The sequence below is a fragment of the Buteo buteo genome, chromosome 8 (genome assembly GCF_964188355.1).
Source record: "Buteo buteo chromosome 8, bButBut1.hap1.1, whole genome shotgun sequence".
NCBI lineage: Eukaryota > Metazoa > Chordata > Aves > Accipitriformes > Accipitridae > Buteo > Buteo buteo.
This window is the reverse complement of record NC_134178.1, coordinates 21,725,682-21,747,233: the sequence shown is the minus strand read 5'-3', so window position 1 is coordinate 21,747,233 and position 21,552 is coordinate 21,725,682. Positions and strand designations below refer to the sequence as shown.

The 21,552-nt window shown below is 36.0% G+C and overlaps 1 protein-coding gene across 1 annotated transcript in view; it reads left to right on the top strand.

Moving 5' to 3' along the window:
- NCAM2 (neural cell adhesion molecule 2) overlaps positions 1-21,552 on the top strand; it is a 324,932-nt gene that overhangs the window by 246,257 nt on the left and 57,123 nt on the right. The window contains exon 12 of the mRNA XM_075033906.1: positions 8,455-8,628. Within this exon, the coding sequence (XP_074890007.1) occupies positions 8,455-8,628 (174 nt within the window). The remainder of the gene's footprint in view (positions 1-8,454; positions 8,629-21,552) is intronic.

Genomic DNA, 21,552 nt, shown 5'->3' with positions numbered 1-21,552 from the left:
ACCATTTTGTAAGACAGGAGAACTATGCCTGTTCACTCAAATTATACAGAACTACTGAATCAGCCTGAATTCCAGACACTTTCATTTAAACCTTTCAAAACAGTTGAAGAACTGCAGCCTATTTAAGGTTTGACACTGAAATGTGCTGGCTGTTACTGTTAAATGCTGAGAAACTTCAGTGCTTTTTGAAAGCTTATTCAGATGTGCTCACCACCTGACTTGTGGTGATCAATTTTTAAAAATGCCACATGGTTGACATCCTCCTTTTTCATTGCTTAAGCATTTAAATTGCTGAGTAACATGTACAATGCAAAAAGAACCCCAGTCTTTTTTGTATCTTGCCACTGCAAATTAATTACTTCATGTCACAACCACAACTTTTATTTTAGAAGTCTACTTATACTCTGTTTTTTCTCTATGACAGGCTTAGGCTTTGGTAAGCCATATGAGCTTGGCAGATTGTCCCAATGGCTTTCAGAGCCTGAGGTGAGCACAGAAATTCCTAGATTTGCTGAGATCTAGTTCAGTCATAGTTTATGTGAAATATCAGTATGCAGGGAGGTGGTATGAACTAACAAAGCATTTTTCCTTTTTGTTGAGATCTTAGTGTAATTATTTTAAATGTTTTTGTATAGATAAATAGAAAATCGTATGGCCATTGGTAGTCTAGGACTATGTTGTTAGAATAGATAATTTATTATCTTAAAATGGTAAATGTTAAGGTTGTGACACAGAGAGTTAAACTGGATTTTTCAAATACATTTCTTTCTTTAAATATTAATGTGTATTTTGCACATAGCAGCGTACAGCTGGTCTGAATCCAGAGCCCCTAAAAAGTAAATCATGATTCACCTCTAAGACTCTCATGGCTTTACTCATCCTAGACATCCCTTTCCCTTCCTTTCTTCTATTCTGGGTTCGCAAAAGGGTTAAAAGTCCAGATAAATAGTCTGATTCACCTTTTTGCCTCAGTCTTTCTTTCAGCCTTGGCACCTAGAAGGATACTTTCATTTTTGGTGAAATTTGAGATTCTGATCTCATCACATCATGCCTGGAACTGCAGCTCAGCACAGAGACTTACAGTGACTAACTGTTAACAGGATCAACTGCTGGCAGAAACCATACCAATAGGCAGCGTACATAGTTTACAAATTAGCTACGTCATACAACTCTGATGATGAATTTCAAACGTGTCTTGGCAAATCGTCCCTATTATGTGTTTTGCACAGTATACTGTAGAACATCAAGGATTTTACAGCGTTTAGAGGTGGTGACATTTAAGAATACTTAAAGAGATGGGAGATGCTATATCTGTTTCCTTTCTAAAGCAAAATTACAGGGAATTAAAAAGCAAAATTAAAATACATCCTATGATGTCATTAGATATTGAGAATTCCCATGCTACTTTATTTAATTAAATGTATTTTAAGCATCCCATATACACAGGAAGTCAGTGAAGAGGGAGAATAATGACATCAAAAGCAAATGAAGCAAATTGAGCTTCACAGAAATTACATCTTGTAACCTGTTTTATGAAATCAGGTCATGCTCAAAATATTATAAGGTTGATAGATAACTGACAAGGACTACAACTTCAAATTTAATGGTTTGGTGCTGGCACTTTGGTGCTGGTTAATGGATGTTGTTGCTTTTTTCTCCAAATACATGTGTTTTCACACAGGCAAAATAAAATCAAAGAAATAGGACTTAATTTTCCCTGGAGAAAAATATAATAAAAAAGATAATAAAATTCTGTTCCAAGACAGTTTAATGGGATCTTATTGATTTATTTTTTAGGATTGTTAGATTACTTCTCTGTATAACTTTTCCCTTCCTGCTACCAAAATCCCATTTACCTCCAAAAAAATATGGACAGATCTAAAACATAGTTCTCTGTCCTAAAACTTGCCATGCACCTCATTAGCAGCATCAACTAAAAGATTTTTACTAAAAAAAAAAAGCAACAAAGTTTCAATAAGCATATGTGTGAAACTATCAACAAGTCAAAAGTGTTCTGCTTTGTGTGCTTGTATCTTATTTTCATTCATTATTTATGTATTTATATGCTAGCTGTGCTCCTGTTTCCTAATTAATTCCTTATTTTTCCAGAACTCCCACTGATTTAATAAGGTATCTATTGCAGTTTTCCCCAGGCAAGGACATCAAGGCAAAACTGAGCCTAACCTATAGATTTAATATTGACATTTTTCTCCATTCTAAGGATCATAGAATCATAGAATCATTTTGATTGGAAAAGACCTTTAAGATCATCGAATACAACTGTAACGCAACACCACCATGCTCACTAGACCATGTCCTGAAGTGCCTTGTCTACATGTTTTTTGAACACCTCCAGGGATGGTGACACCACCACTTCCCTGGGCAGCCTGTTCCAATACCTGACAACCCCTTCAGTAAAGAAATTTTTCCTAATATCCAATCTAAACCTCCCCTGGCACTACCTGAGGCCATTTCCTCTCGTCCTATTGCTTGTTACCTGGGAAAAGAGACCAACAGCCACCTCGCTACAACCCCCTTTCAGTAGTTGTAGGGAGCGATAAGGTCTCCCCTCAGCCTCCTCTTCTCCAGACTAAACAGCCCCAGCTCCCTCAGCTGCTCCTGATAAGACTTGTCTTCCAGGCCCCTCACCAACTTGGTTGCCCTTCTCTGGACACGTTCCAGCACCTCAATGTCTTTCCTGTAGTGAGGGACCCAAAACTGAACACAGTACTCGAGGTGCAGCCTCACCAGTGCCGAGTACAGGGGAGCAATCACCTCCCTGCTCCTGCTGACCACACTATTTCTGATGCAGGCCAGGATGCCATTGGCCTTCTTGGCCACCTGGGCACACTGCTGGCTCATACTCAGCCGGCTGTCAACCAGCACCTCCAGGTCTTTTTCTGCTGGGCAGCTTTCCAGCCACTCTTCCCCAAGCCTGTAGCGCTGCATGTGGTTGTTGTGACCCAAGTGCAGGATGCAGCACTTGGCCTTGTTGAACCTCATACAATTGGCCTTGGCCCATCGATCCAGCCTGTCCAGATCCTTCTGTAGAGCCTTGCTACCCTCGAGCAGATCGACTCTCCCTCCCAACTTGGTGTCATCCACAAACTTGCTGAGGGTGCACTCAATCCCCTCATCCAGATCATTGATAGACATTAAAGAGAACTGGCCCCAAAACTGAGCCCTAGGGAACACCACTTGTGACCCGCTGCCAATTGGATTTCACCCCATTCACCACAACCCTCTGGGCTCGTCCATCCAGCCAGTTATTTTTCCCAGCAAAGAGTACACTTGTCTAAGCCATGAGTTGCCAGCTTCTCAAGGAGTATGCCATGAGAGACAGTGTCAAAGGCCTTGCTGAAGTCCAGGTAGACAACATCCACAGCCTTTTCCTTCATCCACTAGGTGGGTCATCTGATCATAGAAGCTTGGTCAAGCACGACCTAACTTTTGTAAACCCATGCTGGCTGGGCCTGATCCCCTGGTTGTCCTGCACATGCCATGTGAGCGCTCTCAAGATGAACCGCTCCATAATCTTCCCCGGTACTGAGGTCAAGCTGACGGGCCTATAGTTCCCTGGATCCTCCCTCCGACCCTTCTTGTAAATGGGCATCACATTGGCAAGTCTCCAGTCTTCTGGGACCTCCCCTGTTGACCAGGACTGCTGATAAATGATGGAGAGTGACTTGGCAAGCTCCTCCGCCAGTTGCCTCAGTTCTCTTGGATGGATCTCATCTGGTCCCATAGACTTGTGAGTGTCCAGGTGGCATAGATGTACCAGCATGAACTATTTCATGGAGATCTTTGACTCTAAAGTCTTCTCCCCAGCCCCATCTCTTTCCCTGCCATGGTCCTGATACCACTTGTGTTCAGCATTTAGACATAGTTACTTTCAGTGAATATATATGCCACATATTCAGAGGCAAGAAAGCTGCAGAACTGCACTAGGAACATACTGACAGGAGACAAGAGCTAACTGGACGATAAATCTCTGACCCCACTACCTACTCTGACACCATTACTTCCTTTGCTTCATTTACACCAGGACTGCTAAATTCTCAGAAGGAAAATTATTCTCTTCCATAAAACTATTCAAAAAATAGCTTGAAAAGAAAATCCCCAGTGATAAATGGTTGTCATTTATTGAACAGGTTCGGTAATAATAGTCCTGGTTTTGGCAGGGATAGAGTTAATTTTCTTTCTAGTAGCTGGTATAGTGTTATGTTTTGGGTTCAGTGTGAGAAGAATGTTGATAACACACTGATGTTTTCAGTTGTTGCTAAGTAGTGCTTATGCCAAGTCAAGGATTTTTCAGCTTCTCATGCCCAGCCAGCAAGAAGGCTGGAGGTGCACAAGAAGTTGGGAGGGGGCACAACCAGGACAGCTGACTCAAACTGGCCAAAGGTATATTCCATACCATGTGACATCACACCCAGTATATAAACTGTGGGGGGAGCTGGCCAAGGGGGGTGCAGATCACTGCTTGGGAACTAACTGGGCATTGGTCACAAGTGTTGAGCAATTGCATTGTGCATCACTTGTTTTATTCCAATCCCTTTACTATTATTATTATTCTTATTATTATTGTCATTTTATTATTGTTACTGCTATCTTTATTATTTTCTTCCTTTCTGTCCTATTAAACTGTTCTTATATCCAGCTACAAGCCTTACCTTTTTTTCCTGATTCTCTCCCCCATCCCACTGGGTTAGGGGGAAGTGAGTGAACAGCTGTGTGGTGCTTAGTTGCTGGCTGGGGTTAAACCACGACAACTTGGGTTTTTTTAATGACTTGTTTTAATTTAAAGTCTGAACTTTTGGTAAACTATCACTTGTATAGATAGCAGTATAACAATAACAAAAACAGCAGTGGAACTTCTAAGAAAGTATACCAGAACCTGTGCTATCACTAAGTGATCTTTAGATCATAGAAGAGAAATCCCACACTTTTTCTACTATATAGTCTACCAACTTATGTCAGTAACAGTATATGAAAGAGTAATCACTGCCCATAGCTAAAGTCCTCTGAGATGCATTTGGTTCGTTGGATCTAAAAGCAAAAAGAACAAGAAGCATCCACAGTTCTATCCTTCCAGACGCAGACTTCAGAGTTCACAACTTTGCAAATTATTCTTCACTCCTGCTAAACATTGAGCCAAAAGCCTTGCAATTGTAACACGAAAATTATGGCAATGCTCCAAATAATTTCAGCTGACAGGGGACAGCTCAAATGCTAGGATGTTTAGCTAGATCAGGACCAGAGGGCTGTTTACCTTGCATGATCAAATTCATCCTCATTAGAGAACTACAGAATTAGATTCAGCTCATTATGCTGCTAATGATCTTCTTTGGGGAAAAAGATATAGATTTGCCTAGTCTGAAAGAGATAGTAGGTATTTTATTCTATCTTAATGGAATTGCTAGTATTTGTTTGTGATTTTGACTAGGAATGTGTCTCCTGTTATACTTTCTTCAGGTGATTCACTCTTTTCTTAAGAACTGATGTAGTTCAACTCTGAAAACTGCTTAAAAGTTACCTACACATGTGGTTGCTTGGACTGTGGGATGCATATTTAAAATAGTATTGTGGATGTAAGTCACACTTATATGAGTTTTAAACATGTTGCATTGTGCTAGTTATGCAAAATATTTTACTGGGTTTTCACAGGAGCTTCATTTTATTCTTATTACCAAATGGAATCATATCTTCGTTTGGCAGAAATTATACTTGAATTTGCAGTAGAGAACATAAGGTTCTTCCTGAAGGATTTCTTCTTCCCTATGCCATGTTTATTGTAGTTAATCATATACAGGCATAAACACAGAAGGAAAAGATATCTGCTTAACATTTTGAAAGTCAAGAATAGAGTGGATATGTAAATAACACACTTTTGTTTCATAACATCGACCAAATAATTGTTTTGATCCAGACTGAAGTAACAGTGAATTGCCTTACAGAAAGAGCATACAAAAGCTAACATAAAAACAGCCTGAGTGAAATTAAATATTCATTCAACCTTAAACAATTTTTTGTTTGTTTCATTTTGAACTCTTTTAACAACAGAAAAGGAATAAAAGTGTTTAGAAACCATTTGCAATATTGTAGGTATCCACAGCAGCTTTGAGCTTGCAATTAAATCCAAAGACCATTCGTCTTCAGTACTGCAGAGCTATATTCATCTTCCCAAGTGATTGGTATCCACATCACTCACATGGTGCCATGCTGCTTTACTTTGGCTATCCTGGATTGTTTTGCTGGCATTCTTATGTTGTATTTTTCCCACCCCTTTCAGAACAGTCATTTGAGCTAGGGAGGGAAGGAATCAGTAGACAGAATGGTGCTTGAGGTACTGTCACTATCAGGGAAAAAAAATAAAATGCTGCTCTCAGCTGTAATGAGAATCTGGAGGAGAAGGGTCACAAGCTGGTTCTAATTCTCAACCTCCTCTGATTTTGGGATCAATGCTTACTTTGCAAGCAACTTATATATCTAATTCTCCCATGTGATCACAGAAAGAAATCTGTATTGGTTTTCAAACATGTTTTCTTTTTTCTAAAAAATCCCAGCTTTTTGGTCAATTTAGAAAAAGATTCAAACACCAGGTCTGTGTTCTCCTGGATGCATAGCATACTGGTTACATTTGGTCACATTCTGTCTGACCATGAATCTTGTATTCCATTCTGCAGAGCAATACAGCTTCTCTAAGAGGGGTGAAAACTTCCTGCAACATCCCATATCCTGATGAAATTAATGTTTCCTGGAATAAGAAAGGATTCGAGGGTTTGAATCCCTCAAGCTGAGATTTGCATTCTACTCAAATCTTTAACGTCATGGATTCATATAGTTGTGTCTCTAAGTAAAAGATATTAAAATTGTTCCTCCATGTAAATAAATCTATGCTGGTTTTAACCCAATGAGCACCAAGCATTGGAGGTTTCAGGAGTCCTATATTCAGAAATGCTAACTGTAAGAATTTACAGAAGTATGATACTAGCATTAAGACACTCAACTCTGACAACTATCAGAGAATTTTTCTGAAAAATTTAGGTGCCTGATAATTAAAAAGTTATACAAATCATCCCCTTTAGAGCAGCTTTGGCAGGTGTTGCTTTCCTGAGAATTCGTGGCTGAATATGTCCTTAAACCCATTATTTAATATTTTATAGACATTTTTGGCTCATTTTCATTCAAGTACCAATATTGGGTGAAGCTCAGATTGACTCTCTTTTTGTTCCCAACTGCCTGACAGCCCTTGAATAAAGACAACATTTTATGTAAATGGTTCAGTACTCACTAACCAAATGATAGGCTTTGGCTCAAATTCTTGCATGTCCTTATAAAAGTATCTTTCATATCATGGAGACAAAAGCAATGTCAAATCTGTAAGCAGGTATGCAAATAATTGTCGGATGTATCAGAAGATAAATTCTTAATGTGTTTCAAATTGCTGTCCACAGAACTAAAATTCTTCCTAGTATTCTCAATACAGGGTTTTTTTGTAATTATAACACTTTAAAATGTAGGACAATTAGAAAATCATAGAATCATAGAATTGTTTGGGTTGGAAAAGACCTTTAAGATCATCGAATCCAACCGTCAATGCAACACCACCATGGCCACTAAAGCATGTCCTGAAAACTTAATCTTTTGTCTTCTATGTGTTAGTTTGGTCATACATTGTAAAAGTAACTTAATGTTTCTATTTTTAAAAATGTATTGACCCCAAGGTTAATTTTTTGGTTTTCTTTCATATCTAGCATCTCAACATCTACAGACACTTGCTTTATTTTTGTAGTTCTTTTCTACTTCAAAAGATATACACTTCTTTTTATTTCAGATAAAATGTTTCTTTCCACCTATTCTGCAAATTATTTCCGAAACTGAAAAGAGAATAGAAACCTTCCATTAATATTCCTTTCTAGTAGCTTGGAATCCAGTCTTTCAAAAAAAAAAAAAAAAGAAAAAAAAGATTCATGTTTTCAGCAGTATTTCAGAGTTTCATAAAAATGGCCAAATTATTTCTGCAATTTTTTGTCATAATCTCATTTAGAAGAATTCAGACTCTGAATGATCTATTTAGCTATAACTATTCCTCTTGTTAAATTTGATTTAAAGTTTGTTATTCTCTTTTATGTAATTATACAGTAAACAAAATAATCTCTTACATTTTCCTATGATGAAATTAGCTATTAAACAAGATCATATTATAAAAGAAAGGCAGAAATGGAAAAATTTTTTGCATTACCTCAGCATACAAGAAAATAAATGTGGTGTTCTTACAGCTCTGTATTAGAAAGCTTAATCTGTTTATCTAAGGCAAACATTATTACATCATATTCAATATTTATCTTTTATCCCTTCAAGATGCAAAGGAGACTTTTTGGAGTAGATTATCAACTGTTTACGTCTGTATAGTTGCTGCTGATTATTAAATTAATGTTTGTACTTTTTTAGATGTGCCATCAAATCCTTATGGAGTACGAGTTTTAGAGTTGTCACAAACCACTGCCAAGGTTTTGTTCAATAAGCCAGATTCACATGGAGGTGTGCCCATTCATCATTACCAAGTGGATGTAAAAGAGGTAGCCTCAGAAACCTGGAAAATAGTTCGCTCCCATGGAGTTCAAAGTAAGTATACAAAAAAATAAATGGAAGTATTTTAACTGAAAAAAATGTCAAGGGAAAAGAATGCAAGTACATTTTAACTGATTCTTTGTTTCTCCATTAGTCTTAGTCCAGTAACTGTGTTTTCAGTTAATTTTAATGCAGACCTCTTTACACCAATTAGAAATCTTACTGTAATCTTGTAAAAGTCAACCATTACTTTTTAGTTTTAAAAAAAGTTTGGTGAACAAATTTACAATTATTTTGCATTTTTCACTGCCCAGTCAAGTAGATATGAAAAATATTTTTGAAGATATTCATTTCAAAAAGATTAAAAATCACAGAGGAGTTAGTTTGAGAATGTGCATTATGTATGCAGTTAAATTAAAAATTTTAAGTAAGCTATTATGTGATATTTAATCCTGGGCATTAATTACTGATTTTGAGCTACTTAGTAACCTTTCTACATACCTGTTAATATTAATGACGTATGTTTCAAAAGCATGTCTATAAGAGTATTGTTCAACAAACATTAAATGCCTTCTTTGCACTTCTCTAAAGGCAGAAGAAAGTATAAACCTCCCCAAACAGACAAGAATTCTTTAAGTACATGCCAAGGTGGGGTGTTTATACATAGTAAAGTTGACAAAATATATTCAACAGATCAGTAAGCCCTTGCATCCATATTTACCCTTCGATATTTTTAACAGGTAGTACAAGTTAAAGTAGCCCCAACACTCTTCTGATTTATACAGGAGGTGAATGGTTTTGCAGCTATCACCACAGTGATGGGAGAAAAAAAGTAGCAAATGATGTAATGTGTGTTATCTCTTTCCCTTTCATATCCCATAATCCACACAGAAAAATTCTGCACTATGCAGAGCATGTTCCAAATTACAGCATTATTTCAAAGAAACATGTAATAAACATGTAATTAACATATATTCAAAGAAACATATAATGACTTTTTATCTTTTGTTTTTCTTAACGAAAAATAGTAACTGTGTGTATAAATGTAATACAGTAAATCATAGTAGCGTTCATTTTAGTCTGGTATAGCTTGTATTTCTTTCAGTACTAGAAGATCTAAAGAAGACAATGTGCTTCCTCTAATTGCAGGGCATGCACATTAATGGACATTAGTGTACCTCTTCCCTTCTTTTCATGTTATGTTTCAGACCCAGTTTGAGACTTTTTTTCCTCATAGCTACTTCCTTCAATGAATTTGCAATACATTTCTCTGAGGAGAACTGCAATGTACCAAATACTAAAACCTGAAGTGACCAGTCTGTGTAGTGGGGTGCAACGTACTCAAATGAGAACTAACCCAGTGACTACAGAGTGCAATCACACAGATGCTTAATTTAAACTTAAAGCCAGAACAAAAAAAAAAAGTCCTCAGTGTTAACTTTGTAGAACAGTGTATTTACCTTACTCCCCATAAAACTTTCTTTCCTATTATTTCTGTTAATGTGAAGTTTATGAAAACTTTAATTACATTAGGAAAGATGTATAACTTGACAGACCCTTGTTGTTATTAGAGTTGACTGGAGCTGCCTTTTTCAAAAGTTCACACTTTGATTTTGAAACATTCTTTCAGCATTACATGTTTTTAAGTTGCTGTATAAAGCTCATTTTGGAGATTTCTGTATAACATGAATTGATCTTATTAGAATTATTTTAGTACAATAGCTGTTTGAATTGTATGGTAATTTATTCTAAAAACAGAATAGAGTGGCAGGTACAAATACCTGCAGTCCTTATGAAGACAATACCACTGTGAAGTAGACTCTGAGTATTTAGGATCTCTGCTGCCATCCCTACTAAAATTGAATATTCAGCTTCTTTGAGAAAAAGGCTGTATTAGTTCCTACATGCTGTCATGTTATTTCCCCACATCTTCCTTTTGTGCAATTTACCTTACTTTTTTCAGTTTATTCTTCTTTCTCACTTGAAAGTTTTCAGGGGGTTTACCTTCTTTTAAACATCTATTTTCCTCTTCATTTCATTGTCCCCCAACTGTAATGCTGAGAGGTTTTGTTGAAAAAACATAATAGGTCACACTGGTTTTGGACATCTTAAAGGTATCTGTGGTGGGTTGTCCCTGGCTGGATGCCAAGTGCCCACCAAAGCCTTTCTATCAATCCCCCCATCTCAGCTGGACAGGGGAGAGAAAATGTAACAAAAAGCTTGTGGGTCGAGATAAGGACAGGAAGAGATCACCCACCAATTACCATCACAGGCAAAACAGACTCAGATTGGGGAAAATGAACTCAGTTTATTACCAATCAACCAGAGTAAAGTAATGAGAAATAAAACCAAATTTCAGAACACCTTCCCTCCACCCCTCCCTTCTTCCCAGGCACAACTTCACTCCCTGATTCTCTACCTACCCCCATCAGCAGCGCAGGGGGACAGGGAATGGGGTTTACGGTCAGTTCATCACACATTGTCTCTGCCATTTCATCCTCTTCAGGGGCAGGACTCCTCACACTCTTCCCCTGCTCCAGCATGGGGTCCCTCTCATGGGATACAGTCCTCCACAAACTTCTCCAATGTGGGTCCTTCCCTCAGGCTACAGTTCTTCACAAACTGCTCCAGCATGGATCCCTTCCATGGTGTGCAGTCCTTCAGGGTCAGACTGCTCCAGCATGGGTCCCCCGCGGGGTCACAAGTCCTGCCAGAAAACCTGCTCCAGCGTGGGCTCCTCTCTCCACAGATCTGCAGGTCCTGCCAGAAGCCTGCTCCAGTGCGGGATTCCCACAGGGTCACAGCCTCCTTCGGGCACCCACCTGCTCCGGCGTGGGGTCCTCCACGGGCTGCAGGTGGAGATCTGCTCCACCGTGGACCTCCCTGGGCTGCAGGGGGACAGCCTGCCTCACCAGGGTCTTCACCACGGGCTGCAGGGGAATCTCTGCTCCGGTGCCTGGAGCACCTCCTCCTACTCCTTCCTGACTGACCTTGGGGTCTTCAGGATTGTTTCTCTTACATGTTCTCAATCCTCTCTCCAGCTGCCGTTTCTGTCTGTCCCAGCAACTTTTCTTCCTTCTTAAAAATGTTATCACAGAGACGTTACCACTATCACTGATTGGCTCGGCCTTGGCCGGCGGCGGGTCCATCTTAGAGCCGGCTGGTATGGGCTCTCTCTCAAACACAGGGGAAGCTTCCAGCAGCTTCTTACAGAAGCCACCCCTGTAGCCCCCCCTACTACCAAAACCTTGCCACACAAAGCCAATATAGTACCTCTTAATAGCATTTATCATCAAAGACTACTCCAAGGGATGACAAAAACTAGTAAATATGAAAACAACCTGAAAAGTCATCTTAGTCTACAAATAGATATACTTAGTAAATAGACAAATATTGGGAAGGTAAACTTTACGGAGAAGACAGTGGACAATTTAAAAATTAATGCTAGGTCCATAATTAATTAATGCTGTTTTCTGAAATCTCTATTTGTATACCCCTGCATAGAATGATTGAGATTGTATATCCTATATTTCTCTGAATGTATCTCTGATCTACTTTAAAATCAAAAACTACTTCAGAATTTCAAATATTTACTAAGTGGGAGGCATCTTTTTGTAAATCTTGTTGTTGCTACACTGTGTAATTTGATAGGGAAATCAAAAGAAAACTGGTTGCTTTTATCGTAAGTTCTTGCAGATATTCCATAATGAGTTAAAAACTTGTTCTATTTGTGAGGTACTATAAGGCCAAACCAGAAAAATGAGATGTGTTACCAAAACACAGACTGAACAGCCCAGAACAGAAAAAGTCTTCTCAGATGGAGATGTCAAAAAATAATATCGATGTCATTTTTTTAAATGAAAATACTGCTAAATGTAACTGGAATCTTTCTGAAAAATTCAGCCTTTTCTTGTTTCCTAAGCATTCAGAAGGTTTCAGCAAGTTTTCTAAAACATCTGTTTAAACTTCATTTATATTTTAGCCTACTTAGAGAGTTATGATAGGATAATATTGAGATAGCCTCTTCTAAATCCCTATTTTCAGTTCCTGAAAGAATTTTTAAAGAAGCTTTACTGAGTGTGAAGGCTTTTATTTTTTTTTTTATTTTTTGAGACATTTGGGATACTTTTGAGTCTTTTGAATGATAAATTTGAAAAATAAATACATGTTTTTGAGACAGTTTCTCACTGTGCTTAAGTAACTAAGGATCACTTTCCTACCATGCCTCAACATCTTCTCAGCTGAGTGAGAAAGATGTTTAGACTACATACAGTTAGTATTCTCTATTATGATTTGTAGTTGGGTCATCATAATTTCCATACTTGGTCAATGTTCTTTAATGGAAACAAAATAACTTTTTTCCTCTGTTCACATTTTAGGGACAGGTTTCTGGCTAAGATTCAGATATAAATGCTGTTAACACAGGGACAGTTAACTGCTTGCACATGTCAAGTAAAGATGCATATATAATGCATGAGTCATGATTTTTTTCCCAGCAGCCAGTAATAAACTATGCTGAAGTTTTACAGGATGTTTTTTTATCAGACTGATTTAACTAAGGAATGATAAAACAGCACTACCGCCCTTTCTTGCCACAATGTAGGTAATGTGTAATTTCCAAGATCATCTTTTAAGGGAAAGAGCCAAAAAAAACTACATGCAGGAGAAAGTTAGTCTTCCAATACAGAGACTGTCAAGGCTAAACTGGGTCTTCTGGTCCCTCTCGACTATGATCAGAAGAGATAGTGTGGTTGTCTTCATACAGTTACAGAGAACAGCCATAAGCTCATAAAATGAATTGAAAATTGTATTATTAAATGAAATAAACATCGTGGAAATGTGCCTTCAGAAGTTAGTTTATAAATAAGTGTTAATAAATGATTAATAAATGCTTCCCAAAGTTGTTGAATGGAATTGCTACTAATGCTAACAAGTTGTTAATTTTTTTATGATTATAACCCAATAACTATGTATAAAACCTTCTACAAGTAGGATTATAATTGTCTGGTTTTATTTATGTGAAAAATACAATAGATGCTTACCAAAGTTATTAGTCATTCTTATGTAATCAATCATCCAGTAAATACAAATAAGTTTAATCAGAAAAAATAAGCAGTATGAAATGGATTCTGTGCAAATTATTCAAACAGCCTGCAATTCTCTTTATCTAGGAAGAACGCTGCTGGTTTCTTCAAAGAATCCCTCAAAAGGTAGCTTTTGTCTCCAACTGTACTAGTTTGAGCTGTTTTCAGATCAAATTAAGAAAGAAAACCCGGTGTCTTGGAGCTGTAGCCAAGAACATCTGTTTCCCTATTCCCTACCCTTTGTCTTTTATAATGAAGATTTCATCTGAAAGTCTGTGCTGACTACAGCTATTGAAGGAGAGCACAGAAAGTGAAGCAATCATTCTGATACACCAACTGCAGACTATTTAGGCATTTAAAAGTCATAATCAACACTATCATAGTTCACCAATAGATCAGTGAGCAAATGGTAGCCAGATTTTTCTGCACTTGTTAGGTGCTCTTCTAAATATGAAAAATGTTTTATTGCAGAATAGCTGCAATTCTCTGTATAGATTCACTTTACAGTCACAGTGCAGTGGGGGTCCCCATGGGCCAGAGCCCCGAGGGGAGGTGGGTGGCCAGGGACAGGCAGGGCTAACAGTGCTCTCAGGGTCCGGACATTTATGACCCTGTCAGTAGTGCAAAGAAGCCCACTAATCTTGAAGTAACAGAACTGCAGATAACATTGGCAAGATTCATTCTCCAAGGAGAGTTTGCATCCTTTCAGCCAGACAGCTGATAAATTCCAGAGTATGGGATATTGCCCATCCACCATCAACAAGGGGATAACAACCAGTGAAGAAAGAGCATTTGCCATGCTTTCCTTGGTAGACACAAAGAAACCAGTGAGAAGGTGTAAGATACCCACACTAGGAAAAATTGTCTTACCACAATTTTCTGTGCAATTTTATTTTTAAAAAAAGGACATTCACTGATCAGTTTCTGAGTAATCAGCAAAGACTTCATAACAAAAAGCCTGCGTTACTTTTCCCTTTCAGGCAGTATTGAGTTTTCCAAGGAAGAAACAGGATGGACTCAGAGACTGTGGGATTCAGTTCTTCAGGTCCCTTCAGTCCTTTAGAAAGCACCACTGGTACATCAAGGTCTTGTTTTGTCTTAATAGCATTATAAACACCAGTAATTCTGGTTCACAGGCAGCAAATAATGCATTTGTAATGAAAGGGACTTAGCTTATACACAACAAGAGTACAAAATACTTTATTCCGCAGTCTTAATTCAGCATGAGTAGTGCCACTAAAACTCTAGCAATTTTTAATTCCTTCTTCACATTTACGGATAGGTAGATAGATAAACAGAGAAACATGTGAATAGAGCTTTCTTTTCAAAGCATTAAATATTTATACCAGAATGTAATACCAAAGAAAACCAATCTCTGCATTTCTAGTGCCACTCAGTTTGCTGCTGATAGAGTAACATGAATACAGTAAAAAACCTAGTCCCATGTTAAGATTACTGTGTAAATTCACCTATGGGATATGTGGATGGTTGGCACCGTCATTTTAGACAAGAGGCATATGTTTGGCGATTTATGTAGCCAATAGTGTCTCTCCTCCCCCGACCCTTGGTTCCTCTGAACTGCAGTGTTATTACTCCCCTATCAGTTTCTATCATGAAAGGGAAAAAAATGCACTCTTCTATTAAGAGGTATTCTCAATGTTTTCTTTATGTCTTTTCATTAGATCAAGAGCCTTGTGATATGATATTCATCTCATACATATAGTGTATTTAATATGTGTGATTGTTCTAGTGTTTGGAAATTCTCAGATTTAAGATCAAATTTTTTTTTAATATTTTCAGCTATTGCCTTTTATTATTTTTTAGGAAAGATTTGGTAGAATTTGAAATTCTTGTATTTTTAGATTTTTTTAAAGTCAATTATTATTATTATTTTATATAAAAACTCTATCAATAGCAAAGACTTCCTAAAGAACAGGTAAAGGAAAGTCTACTCATTTCTTCAGTTTAGCGACTTTCTCTAGGTTCTGGGTTTTCTCAGTTTTTAAGGAAGCTGCTAAAGTAGTAATGCCTAGTTAATTTAGAATTTCTTATGTTGGTAACAAACTGTAGCATCAAACGACTTTGGAGAAATGCACATAACTGGGCTTACAGATGGTAAAGGTGAAACTTCTTTACAATTACACCTTGCGAAACAGATTATTACTAAAAACTTAAAAATAATAAAGGTGGATAAAATTGTAGTTTAGAAGGAAAAAGTGCTTTTCAATCATTCATGTTTTTCTTTAAAAGTATAAACTTCATAAAATAATGGTAGAAGAAAATACAGAATCTATTTTGAATAAATTTGAATTTTTACATAAGTTTTTTTTTTCCTTAAAGCTTTTGCCTACTGGTATATTAATATAAAATTAAGTGTAGTCATGTTAGAGAATGATGAATCTGAGGATGTTAATCTGTAGCAATGCCCTAAAAGTAACTTACTCAAAGAATGCCTATTCTGACATTGGTTTTAATGCACTAAGTTCAGGTAGCTACTCAACATGACAACCTTACAGTTTTCTTAACTTTGGATCTTAAAAAGTGAAAATGTCTTGTGTTGTATATTTTCTGAAAAACAAACAAACAAACAAACAACAGAAGACATCTGGTCTTTACTAGTGTCTCTAGGTCTTGGATTTTTTTTCAGGAGATATTCAATTCAGTTTCAAGTCTTTTAACCAAATTATTCCTGAACTTATAATTCAGCATTTGTAGGATACTAACATAAAATATTTTCTACAGTGGAAAAATTATATAAGCTAAAGTTATACATACATTTCCAAAAGCATGGGGTAGAAGAAAAAATATAGAAAATGAACAAGTTATAAAAGCTGTTTTTTTGAATATATTTGTGCTTTGAATTTTAATGGTCAAGGATGTTTTGTCTTTTGACATTGGAGATTGGATGGCAGAAAACAGAAGCTTTATGAAATAATGTGCCAAATATAATATGATGCTATAATGAATGTATTGCTTATAAATCTATTTCATGCAGTAATATCAAAACACACCAGAGATGCTTTATCAACATATGCTTATACTTTTTTATTGAATATTTTATTGAAGGAGACAATAATTTTCAAAGTCTTGTGGTAGCCTAATCAGGCTATGTACAAAAATCAGTTAAATATTTCTTTAAATATAAGTAGTTTTACAACTTTCCATTATAATGCAAAATGAAGGGATGAAAAATATTACATCCTAAGAAATGTTGAAATCTTTGTACAAGAAAAGGAAATCCGTTGACAGGTGGACTACAAGTGGTACTATGTTACACATCTGAAAAATAAGCATGACGTATAGAAAGAATCAAAGGCATTTTTCTTAAGAAAACAATACTAAGAAAGTTTGTAGATATCTTAATCTTATGCAAATTGAAGACCAATAAATTTATTATTTTGGTTTTAGCTATTAAGGAGTTCTCAAACTTCAAGCACTACTGCTAGTATTTGCTTTCAATATAACTTTTTGTTTTCTCTCTGGTTCTTGACAAGTTGGAGATCAAATTTGAAATAAATAATTCTTTGTAATTTCACATTCAAATCTCTGCAGGTTCAGTTCTTTTTTTTTTTCTTTTTTTTTTTTTTTAATCTAAGTGCATTAAATGTCATGTACTTCATGAAATCATAGAATAATTTAGAAAGTAAGGGACCTTGTGATCATCAGCTCCAAACCCCCCAGGTCGCAGCAGGGCCAGCTTCAAAGTTATGTTAGGGCTTTGTCCTGACCTTTCTATGAATGGAAATTCCGCATTGGTTTGTTTGTGAAATCAGGGATTTTTTAAACAAGGGACTGTCCGTACTATTTTTTCACATGCATTTAACTTTTTTTTAGGCACATTATAGTAGAGAAAGGATTTTCTGTTACCCAAGATCAGTTTTTAAACTGCTGTGCTGTTTGTTATGCTTGGTACTGATGCTCTTTTTACTACATGTATCCTTAAAGTTAGAGGAAGTTCTGTACATACCAGTGTTGATGCGGTAATTAAAACTTGAAGTCATCTGTCTCTGTGTTACATTTTTTACTCTTGAATTGGCTATACCAGTGAGAAAGCATGCATGTAAGTAGGCAAATCTTATTATAATCCTTCTAGTAAAAAATATTCAGTAAATTTAAAATAAGGTCATTCCATTTTCTCTTTTACTTTTTATAATATATATGATGTTCTAAGCAATGAAATAGTGATTTTTTTGTGTGTGTGCAGTTCAGGTTTTTTTGGGTGACACTACTGAACTTAATTTTCTGTCTTTAAACAAGACTTTTTGATAGTCATCACATGAACAGACATTCTTTCAGAAGACTTTAGAAGTTTATAGTGCATGGTTTTCCACCGAGATTTCAGAAACACCATTATGCAAAAAGATATTCTTTCTTATGGTAAAATATAGCAATTACTGTGTCTTGTTATTGTCATGGGGAGGAAGTCTAATAGGCAGATCAGTTAGAATTCTGATGTACCACATCTTAGGTTGTAGGTTTTGTACTTCCTGTTTCTTTTGTACTGAAGCATGAAAGTATGTACCCCATTGATTACTAAAACACTTTCCCAGTGTAACAATACTTCACCATTAAACTGGGAAGACTTTCAAATGGATTCCCGAGAGATATGAACCCCATATAATTCAATAATTTTCTTAATAAGTTTAATGATTAAGTAGAGTATATCTGTATAATTTGTAGATCAAACAGAAATAAATTGCAAGTATTTTGGTAGACTAGGTCAGCATTCAAAATTATTTTTATAGTTGCAAATCTTCAAGGCAGAATTCATTAATGTCTAGTGCAAGCTGCTAAAGCAGAAGGACAAATACATTCATTAACCCGTTTCAGTGGGAAAATACATTTTTAGTAAGTATTTCAGACATTGAATTCCTTGACCTATCTGCTAGATTTGGCTCCCTATGACATGAATTATGATAATATTCAGTTCTGAAATTATACTTGCTATTCCTGAGGAGTGTTTCTGCTTTTCTGGAATATCATGCATGTACTCCAGAAATTTAGAAGTACCAGAAGCGTTGGAGATTTTCATACATGTTAAATGATGTCACAAGTCATTCAGAAAACATTTCTTGGTTGTGAATTCAGCTTTAGAATCTGATTCTCCATTTAGCAGACTGTTAGGAAGACAGTTTAAGACCAGTGAAAACATGGATGAAGAAGACCTGTAAAACCAAACTCAAGAAATTTGTTGTTACTTTATACCCAACTTGTAACACAGCAATTGTTGCACAGTATGGAGAATCTTAAAATGTCACATGGATTGTCACATTGTCAAATTGGCTTAAATTAGTGGTTTAATTTAAGAAATGGTCTGTTGTCAATAGGCAATAATTGATAATATTGTAAAAAAAATTTTGTAGATCATTCCTGATATCCGGTAATATACTTACGATACTATTGCTAAGCCTAAACTCATGGAATTCCTTTTTCAAAAGAAACTAGATATTTAGCTATTTCAAAAATAGTTTTCTCAACTTAAAACCACTTTGAAATTACAAGAATGTGGGAGTTGCATATATATATATATGTTATTAAGCTATGGTGATGTAAGATGCAATACAAATAACACGAATAAAAAGTCTGTAATTGTAATAAATCTAAATTCTTGAGATAAAATCGCATGATAAAATTTGCAAGGTCATGCAATTAAAAAAAAAAAGTGAAAGAATGGATGCAATTTACAACCAATATAGATTACTATTAAATGGTAGGAAAAGGACCACTTTTTATCCAAATTAATTTCTGTGTATACCTGCACATGAGAAAGTTATTCAGCCCTCTAATTCTGTCTCTATACTATTCTTGGCCTCCATCCAGCTTAATCTTTGCTGTAAAAGTCTCATGTGGATGGAAAGATTGGACTGTAAATAAATATCTTAAACTAAATTACATGGATGGATTAGAGACACTGGAAAGTGAGGAGAAGTGTAAAGGGAAAGCTAGGTTTAAATATTTCAGGTTTTTATACAGACCTAAAACATTGGGAGAATGAAATGTACTTCTCACTTTCAAAGGTGAATAAAATGTCATGAGAAGTGAAGAAAACCCAGACAATTTACTTCACAGCATGAGTTCTTAAGTAAAAGCAACTGAGTGTTATGCAGATATAACACTGCCAATATCTGAGGTTACTCTTGTCTTCAATAGCTTGTAATTCTGTGTTTGCAATAGCATTTAGTCAAACAGTCAAAGCTTATTGCAAAACATGTTTTATGTTCAAATGTTGGGTTTTTCTTAAAGACACAGACTTGAAAAATCTGTAAGAACAAATGAAAGATACTTTGATTGCAAGAAGTATGTAGTAAATATTTTAATAAGCAATTAAATGGAGAATTAGTTATTCCAAATATATTTCACATGGTATTCCTCTGTTGTGATAACTCCTGGCTACTCCCTATTTAGACTTTTTCAGGCTTTTTATGATGGCACACTCTTAAGTAAATTTGCAGCGAACATGCTGATTTGATGTAAGGGTCTTGCTGATCTGGCTTGTAAGTGTAAATCTTGTTAAGTAAAGAGTGATGCAATGCAGTATTGGATATGGATAACTGATAAATGAGATGCATGGTGCAACTGCAAATTTTGCCTGTCAAATCTGTATTGTATTCATCTGCATTTATTTTACATTGCCAATTTGCTTACAAAAAGGTAAAGTACCTTTATGAAATATTTATGTGTATATAAACTTCTACTGCATTTTGTAATACAAAACAGAAAAGTGTTCCTGGAGGACAGAGTATTCTTTAAGTATTTTCAAGGCTATTGAATGACAGAGTTGTTATCAATGGAGTTTTCCATCTGCTACATACAACAATGAGCAATGGAGAGATAGCATAGCCCTATCCGTATTACATTTCATGATACCATTAAATGAATCTCCTTTTTATCACTTTTTTTTCTTTACTCTTTCATTTCTCCATTGGCAAGAAATAAAGTATAGTATGCAGGAGTAGGATGGGGATGAGGAAGAAAAAGTTATGAATGAAAATTAACTTTGCCTGTAAGAAGCAAAAGAACAGTTGTTGAAATTATCATTCATGTCAGCATTGAGGTCTTTGCTTTTTCACGGTAGTGAATGTCATAAAAGACACTTTTGGGATCATGTTTTTGTCCCTTTGCTTGTCACTGTGAGGATAGCCTCTTTGGTGATAGCAGTCACCAGGAGCTGGTTTGTTCTTACCTCAAATGGTGGTGGTTAGGTTTTTGCCAGCTCCTGCATTTGGTAACAGAGCAAGTAGAGCCTCTTTTTCTCACACTTTACATGCTCCAGAGTTGAAAATTGCATGGGTTAGAGGAATGAAAGAAGTCCTGTGTCATAACTTGTTTCCTAGGAAGCTCCAAGACTGCAGCAATATACCTTGGTCGTGGGACAATTAGTATTAATGAGAGCTTCCAGTTTAAAAAATCTGGTCAGTGATAATATACAATTCAAGAGAATTGCATAGGAGACTACTTTTGTTGGCATTCAGTCTAAGTGGCTTGTTTGGAACATAAAATTGAGCAAGTAAAATACATAATTTAGAAAAGAAAAAATCATGCATTTAATTTCTAATAATGAATTCAGTGGTAGGTTATAGTACCTAATTCTCTGTACATAGGTAAAACTGAGAGAAAAGATGTAGATTTTATATATGTTGTTCTGTTTATTACTATTAAAATGCAGAATTATAATAAAATTGAAAAGTGTTGGAATTTTAAATAGCGGTCTCAACTGATATGCAAGGCTTGCTAACTTACATTAATTTTCCTGTAAAAAAAAAATCTCTACTTCTCTGAGCACAGTACTAGAAATTTTCATTCTTTTGTGCTCCACAGATATTTCTTTGGCTTAACATTAAGAATTTCTGAATTCTTGACATCTATCTTGGAGCTTTGTAAGAATACTGATATA